Source organism: Saccostrea echinata, unplaced genomic scaffold, assembly GCF_033153115.1.
Source record: "Saccostrea echinata isolate AGI-Se365-2 ecotype Australia unplaced genomic scaffold, CSIRO_AGI_Sech_v1 ptg000009l, whole genome shotgun sequence".
Classification (NCBI taxonomy): domain Eukaryota; kingdom Metazoa; phylum Mollusca; class Bivalvia; order Ostreida; family Ostreidae; genus Saccostrea; species Saccostrea echinata.
This window is the reverse complement of record NW_026889758.1, coordinates 11,610,436-11,618,547: the sequence shown is the minus strand read 5'-3', so window position 1 is coordinate 11,618,547 and position 8,112 is coordinate 11,610,436. Positions and strand designations below refer to the sequence as shown.

Below are 8,112 nucleotides of genomic sequence, written 5' to 3'. Positions count from 1 at the left end.
AGCTATAGTTAAATAACCAATGGAAACGTCATTTAGAGGCAACCATCTGTAGCAAGTTAAATGAACTGTAGAGACGACCATCTAGAAGCAACCATCTTTAGCTATAGTTAAATGACCAATTGAGACATCATTTACAGGCAACCATCTGTAGCTTGTTAAATGACCTGTAAAGACGATCATCAAAGGGCAATCATCTGTAGTTATACTAGTAGATAAATGACCAGTGGAGACGTCATTTAGAAGCAACCATCATTAGCTATAGTTAAACGACCTGGAGAGACGACCAACTAAAGGCAACCATCAGTAGCTATAGTTAAATGACCAGTGGAGACGTCCATTTAGAGGCAACCATCTTTAGCTATATTTAAATGACCAGTGGAGATGTCATTTAGAGGCAACTATCTGTAGCAAGTTAAATGAGTTATACAGAAGATCATCTAGAGGCAACCATCAGTAGGTATAGTTAAATGACCTGTAGAGACGACCATCTAGAGGCAACCATCAGTAGGTTTAGTTAAATGACCTGTATAGACGACCATCTAGGGGCAACCATCTGTAGCTATTAGTTTAATGACCTGTAGAGACGACCATTTAGAGGCAACCATCTGTAGCTATAGTTAAATGTCCAGTGGAGACGACCATTTAGAGGCAACCATCTGTAGCTAGTTAAATGCCAGTGAGGATGTCATTTAGAGGCAACTATCTGTAGTTTCTAGTACTTAAATGACTAGTGAAGACATGCTCCTTATTTAGAGGCCATCAGTATCAGGCCCGTAGGAAGCAACTTCAGTTTGAAGGGCACATCTAATTAGTTGGGGGGGGGGGGACTGCGAAGGAAAAATTCCTTGACAAGCAAAAAAAAAAAGGTCATAAGACATTATTATTATTATTATTGAGGGGTTCCAAGCATAAAGTAGCCATGTTTTATATATTATACTATGTAAGGAAAATAAATTGGGGGAGGGGTGGTCCTATATACGGTCATGAGTATATTAGCTACAGTAATCAGGACTTTACGACTGAATAGCAGCTAGCCCACTACAATGATTAGAGGAGGCTGCATCTTCGCTAGCCAAGGGCTTCTGATACGCTCCTCTCCTCATAAACCCTTGGCATACGGTGCTGACAAAAGACGGGATTGTTTTTGTCACGTGATCATGATTCTTACCAGGTACGCACAGATTGCGTCATCGACAGAAATAAAAAGCGTATTTAAAAAAAATTTGTTTTTAAAGAATAATTAACAAGAAGGTATTGAGTTATATTAATTTGTTTTTTAAACATGTAAAAATGCAAATCTACATCTTCAGTAGATTCTTAATCACATATTTTGCACATTGATTTAGAAATTGGATGACACCATATTGCTATTCACAGAATGGCATGTTATCTTACGGATCATTGTTTACTTGAGTTTTGCATTACCGATATTAAGGACATTGGCAAGTCAGGGTTTTCCGGAGAAAAAAGGTTTAATACATGGGTTTTTTCGCTTATAAACTAGTGATTGAGAGTGATCTCCCGTGTAGAATTCTCTAAGCGGTGAAAACCAATAAAGCGTATGTCACAGAGGTAAACATAAGCACGTGTACCTCCTTCAACGGGTAGAATCATCTATACAGCAAGAAAGAAAAGCTGTAATGGCTTTGTTGTACATTGTATTCAGGGACAAAGAGCCAACAGGTCATTATTTACCATAGTTATGCTCAGTTTGCTGGAAAGGGCAAAGATGTGACATATGCTGAAAGGTAGGTCGACCATGCCGACTGAGAACAGTTCTTAGGTCATGTGAAGGAATCGGCATTTAGTAACTACGAATAAAAGTTTTTAAAAAATCCATGACAATATTTTTATGACAATGTGTTTCAATTCAGTCAATTACATGATAAAACAATCAACCAGTCTCTTGACCAATTTTAGCTGTTAAGGGACGCAACTCAAAAATAATGATCGGTGCCGGTATATCCATGTCTTGTTTCTAAATATACATTTTTAGCCAAAATATCTAGAAGTCATAGGAAATGAAGATACAATAATGTATATAATACAAAAGCTGTATGAAATAAATGGGTTTTGAAGAAATATTATGGTGAAAAATTATGTAGGTCCCTTTTATCAACATTTTACATAGGAAATGCATTAAGAATTGTGAAAACTCTAATTTGACAAAATCTAAAAAAGAATGATGGATTGGTAGGTAAAACGATCCAGAATATAGCCTGTTTAGTGCATTTAAACCTACTCAAAAGTTCTTGAAAAATTCTATACAATAACCAGGAACCTTGCCAATGTCCTTAAAGAGTCAAGGTATATATCCCGAACGCAAATATTCATTTGCAAAAAACAATTGCTGATTGGTCGAACGATGTCGATCAACTTCCAATCACAACTTGAGAAAAAAATCCCAACTTTTTTTAACACTGTATGCCAAGGGCTTATGAGGAGAGTAGCGTATCAGAAGCCCTTGGCTAGCGAAGATGAGGAGGCTGAAGAGAGAACACGAATAGAATATGTGCAATTATTTAGATCACATGAACCCATCTCAATTTATAGGGGACATCGAACTGTGATAAGAATTTAAAAGAAATTTAAACAAGAATGCTTAGTCTTCCATTAACTGGCTCATGTACTTCCTGTAAGTAAATAGATAGGGGCGATGTTTGTATGTCAATGCTACAACAGAGAGTACTTGTAAACAAGTGCACGATATCGCACCACATGCTATTTTGCCCACGAGTTGACCGCTAACAAAGAACTTCCTCAATGTAAGTAGTTTTCCCATTTTGCAGATCGACTCCTTTGTTATTATGGCCAGTTGATTTGTGCTATGAACTTGGATAATAAACCACATGTTTACAAATGTTAGCTAAAAAAATACGCACGTGTTTTGTTTAAAAATAAATTGAATACATGCATTATATTCTATTGGTGCGTATTTCACACTCCGGTTTGTTTACGACGAAGTCAGCTGTTTACCTGCGTTGACCCGGTTCTTCGTATGTGGAAAACGATCGATTTAGAACGTAGACAGTAGATATATATTGTTTCCCTTTACCTTTTACAACTGCGCCATTATCTTTTAGAAAAGTTAAATCGAAGCCATACGTTTGTTGACAGATACACAGCATTCTGTTTTCCCTCATGTGTGTTGTGCTTTTTATCCACCGACAGCGATAATTCACGAAGTAACCAGTCCACCGATTGATGCAGTAGAGGCCACGTCGTAACCGAGGAAATTCAGGACACAGGACCATGACATCCACGAAGAGAGTAGTTATAGTGGCTATAGATGGCAGCGACAATGCGGATTATGCCTTAAATTGTAAGTTTTCTATTTTACGACAGTGAACTGCTAGTTCATTTAAATAAAGTACAGTGTATGAAGCAATTTGGGGTTGTCGGTTTGTCATATGATTTATGTCATGGTCATGTTTAAAAATTAAATTTCCTTCTCAAAATTATATAACGTTAGTAAAAGTTGATTATCTCACCAGTCGGGTATGTAACTTCTAAGTAAAATGTCAACACAATTGTATTACTTAAGCAAAAATGAATCAATTAGTGTCGTTATTTTGCTCAGGGTATCTAGAAAATGTTCACAAGGCTGGGGACATGGTTATAGGCGTTCATTGTGCCGACTACAGCAAGCTTCAGAGTCAACGTAAGTCATTTTTATATAAATTGTGTGTGATCATATGCTGCAATATGGAGAATGCAACAATTATTCACGCAAGTTATACAAATACACCATTATATGCCATGTTAATGAACTGTTCTCCTTCAAAACAATGTTTTATTTTTCACTGAGCATTTTTTTTTAACTTTTATAAGTTGAATTAAAAAATTAATACTGTTTATAATGTTTTACATTAATGTAGTACAATGCCTGTTGAGTGCATTGTTGGTCTATAGGCCTAGTGACTATCCTTTGGTCTCTCGTTCACAAGCTTTGGCTTATTTTCTTTGAGGCTGTCATTTTTCAGCCTGACATTATCTGATGATGATACAATTCTCCTCGTTTCTTCATTGATTTTGGTTAAGTCAAATCCCATGATGTAAAAATTGATCCTGAAGCTGCAAAGTAAAGGATAAATTTCCATTAAGACCCTGGTTGTAAAAATGCAGTCTATAAATTGAGTCAAAACATGTTTTCTAAGACAACTGTTTAAACTTACTTAAACTTGCAGATATCGTTGGAAAGGGATTTTAAGAGTCAGAGTTGATGAAACAGACATTAAAACATAGACACACGGAATAACTAATAGTATACTTATCACATACCTCAAGGTCAATTTGTAAAGAACAGACAACAATCTTCTAGAATTCTTTTATAGAGGAAAATAAAATGTGTTTTTTATCTGAAGATTTTATCCATAGATTTTAAAAATATTTACAAATAACATGTATTGATTTTTTCACCTCACTCTTCTTGTCAAATTTTAATTGATATTTATTCTTTTAATTTACAGCACATTTTAAGCTTCAAAATGTCTTATTTGCAACCAAAGCAAGTTTTCTAATTTTTCTTAAAAATAAATTAAAAGAAAAAGCAGTTAAGCTTATATTGATCTTTAAATAGTGAAGTCATGTCAAAAGAGATACTTTAAACATCCTTAATATAGAATTTTGGTGTGTAAGTTTGTAACATTTCGGTACTAGATCTATGCTGTGTAGATACAGTTAGTTAATTGTTGTTCTTTCCAAGGTCACTCTACCTGCAAAAAGGACTAATAAACAGAGGAAAATATTTTAGTGTCACAAAAATACCACGGAAACGTGTCTGAACCCTCGTATACAAATCCCACATTTTTTTTTACTTTTGAGGATAACTACACAAGAATGTTTACTGCATAAATCCATCCACCAAAGTAGATGCTCCTGACATATATTTAGTGCAGTCAAGAGGGAAATATTTAGTTTTTACAGGAAACTTGTAAGGACAATCATCTTTGAATAGAGAAAAAGAATTATTACACTAGTAGATAATTTTAACAGCAGAGAGGAGAACAATAGGATATATATAGGATAAATCATTTATATCTCGTGAGGGTATCAGAATATTGCACACACAATAAAGAAAACCAGCAGCTTTTCACTCTTTAATTGTAATGATTCGTTAATTGTTATGACTAATGACATATACTAGTATTTAAAACGTGTCACACACTTAGACGTCATATATATATGATTGTTTGCAGTAGAAAGGAAGTATTTGTATTCCTATGAATTTCATCTTTAAAGTGACAAATTTAAAACTTTAAAAATACAGTGAAACGAGATTTCCATTTAAAGATATCTTGGCCCTATTAGAAAAAAATATTTTCTAGAGACGGGGACGTGTTTTGCACTCAATCTTCACCTTCATCCTCTCAAATCGGCTATGAGCTCGCACATCCAGTGTTCTGTGTGGTATTGTTAGGTCAAAATGCTCATAATCCAAAAAGCTGAATCCCTTTAAATTAAAAATAAAAATTATACATGCACAATAGTCCTGTTTTCCTATTTTCCACAAAATATCAAAAAGAAACGGAAGATAAATATGAAATGTTTACTTTCTTCAGCGGATGCATATACTTCCGAGTGAATTGGCATAGGAAGAATATTTTAAATATATAATCCGTTCAAGATCATTGCACGCGATTTTTCCGCGTGATGGCCTAGGAAAATTGAATTAAAACGATGCAAACTATTGACAAACAAGTTGATGAAACAAGGATATCAACAGTCTCGTTTGAAGTCATCATTTTGCAAGTTTTATGGTCGATATAATGACCTTGTCAGCAAATACAACCTGTCATTAAGGCAAATGCTGACTGACGTTTTTTATACTAATTGTTAGGCCATTATTAACACACTGAATTGTCATAGGATTTTCCCGTTTTTCCCGATCATGACAAGGAGCACTCGGCGGGTGTGACCGGTCGGCAGAGATGTTCACTCTTCCGTGGCACCCGATCCCACCTTTGATGTTTTTGGAGGCTCGTGTTTGCTCTGCTCCTGATTTATAAAGTCCAAATGGACTTAGAGCTTGAATACTGCTCTATCTCCAAAATGTGTGCCAATTAATTGTCGGGAACATAACATTATTTTTCAAAGTTTGGGGTTGGAAATACGAAAATAAGGTTTGAGTTTTTTAAATCCGGGATGGGGATGGGGGTACATTCTAATTTTGGGGGTATAGTAGTTTTTGGGTACGCTACAATAACTACCACAGGAGGGCTCAACCATGCTGCAGCAAAAAGGGCATTGAATGAAATCCACCATAAAAATTAATAGCTATATATAGATTCTTTTCATACAAGGGGCGGACGTCTTGGTTCTACGGTTCTGATTGCAGCTGTTTGCAAAATAATATAAACATTTTAAACCTTTTCCCTCTTTTTTCTAGGTGCCCTTTCCAAGAAAGTTGAAAATATTTTTGCAACCCAAATTTGCATTGAAACATGTATTTGTATGTCCACAATATTAGCTATGAATCTTTTTCACAAACGTTCTTAGGAAAAGGGATCCCCATAGTCCAAAAAGTATCAGAATTTTGAAACGAATCTGGATTAGAAAACGAACGTGAGACAGTTAAATTTGTTTAATATTTTTCCAGCCCAGCATCATGGGTAAACTTCTTTTCTGTTATTATACTCTCGAGTTATGGGCTGTTTGGTTATGTTCTGGTGGCTCACTAAATCCAAAATAGTTTCCTTCTGAGGCTGTAATTAATTATTATTTTGTTTATTGTAGCTTTGACACTTTTATCAAGTGATAAATCCCTAATTACCAATTTCCTGGAAACCGAAGAAGCTTCTGTCAAGAAAATTGCAGCGAGTTTTGATTCCAAAGTGTTAAAGAATAAGGTAAGAGACTAAACATAATTCAGTGAGTTACTAAATAAGATGGGGTTATAGTTATGTAGTTAAGAATAGTCCACGCGAGTCATTGTAAGATCAACAACAAGAAATTCACAACGAGGTAACATCTAAACGTGTATAGTTATGAATACAATTACTTCAGTATTTTAAAAATTGACCTATCTAAGATTCTGATACCATACTTTATGCCATGTGTAAGTAATCGTTCACTAGTCACGATAACTTTGTGATTATAATTCACATTTTGGGTTATGTTCTGAACTTCATATAGACAGACATTTATAACAATACCTAACTCCAGGATCATAAATCAGTTTTAGACTTCAGTATGAATTTGTACCTTTGTCTTAAATTTTTGTTGTAAAAACATAAAATTTGAAAAGTTAGTAAAATGTATTCTCTTCAGGTTTTGTTTTGTTTTGTTTTGTTTTTCTTGTAAAAAGCGTCAGTTTATACTATATATTCTTATGTCTAAGATCCTGGCACCTGAAGTTGTAATGGATGTTTAAGATATTTAAAAGGAAGACGGACGCGACAAATACTATATACTAGTATCCCGACCATATTCCTGTTGGGACATAGTAGAACTTTATAATTTATATACAGTGTATATAATCATAAAACTTAAATTATTAATTTCACCCCGTCTTTCAATATTATATCAGTACTTTGATTCTTCTTTAATTTGTTTGTAGATCGACGGGAAATTTATCCGAATTAACGGGGATCCAGGCCCTGGCATTCTTGAAGTATGCAAAAACGAGAAGGCATCTATGATAGTGATGGGATCACGTGGTCTGGGGACGGTGCGTCGGACGCTATTAGGGGGAGTTAGCTCTTATGTCATGTATCATGCGTCAGTTCCGGTGATAATATGCCGAATGTAGTGACAGGAACTGTAAGACTTTGGAAATGTTTTGATATAACAGCGACAACAGTACATATAGACAATCTTCCCACCCAACTCACCATGAACGACAATGGAACGAGGATTTCCAAAACACTGTATCTGTTATTATATAAGAATATATTTTGATTCTATATTGCGTCTTTCATGTCTTATGTATGCTGGTATGTTATGAGTTAATCAGCATGATCAGGAGTATAGTTTATTCATTAACAAAATGACATAGAACAACTATACGCAGTGTTTCAGTGATATTTTTGATATATTGATGGTATGGGTTATTCTGTTCGTCGTATCAATAGAATACGGTTCCCATGTGGTTTAATAATTTCTCCGAGATGA

At 34.9% G+C, this 8,112-nt stretch overlaps 1 protein-coding gene across 1 annotated transcript; it reads left to right on the top strand.

The window, feature by feature from the left end:
• The first annotated feature begins 3,002 nt into the window (after positions 1–3,002).
• On the top strand, positions 3,003–7,906 carry LOC133183306 (universal stress protein Sll1388-like). The gene is made up of 4 exons (XM_061318265.1): positions 3,003–3,322; positions 3,581–3,661; positions 6,736–6,848; positions 7,559–7,906. Exons 1-4 carry the CDS (start codon positions 3,253–3,255, stop codon positions 7,748–7,750), a joined length of 456 nt encoding a protein of 151 aa, XP_061174249.1. The 5' UTR covers positions 3,003–3,252; the 3' UTR covers positions 7,751–7,906.
• The last annotated feature ends 206 nt before the right edge of the window (positions 7,907–8,112 follow it).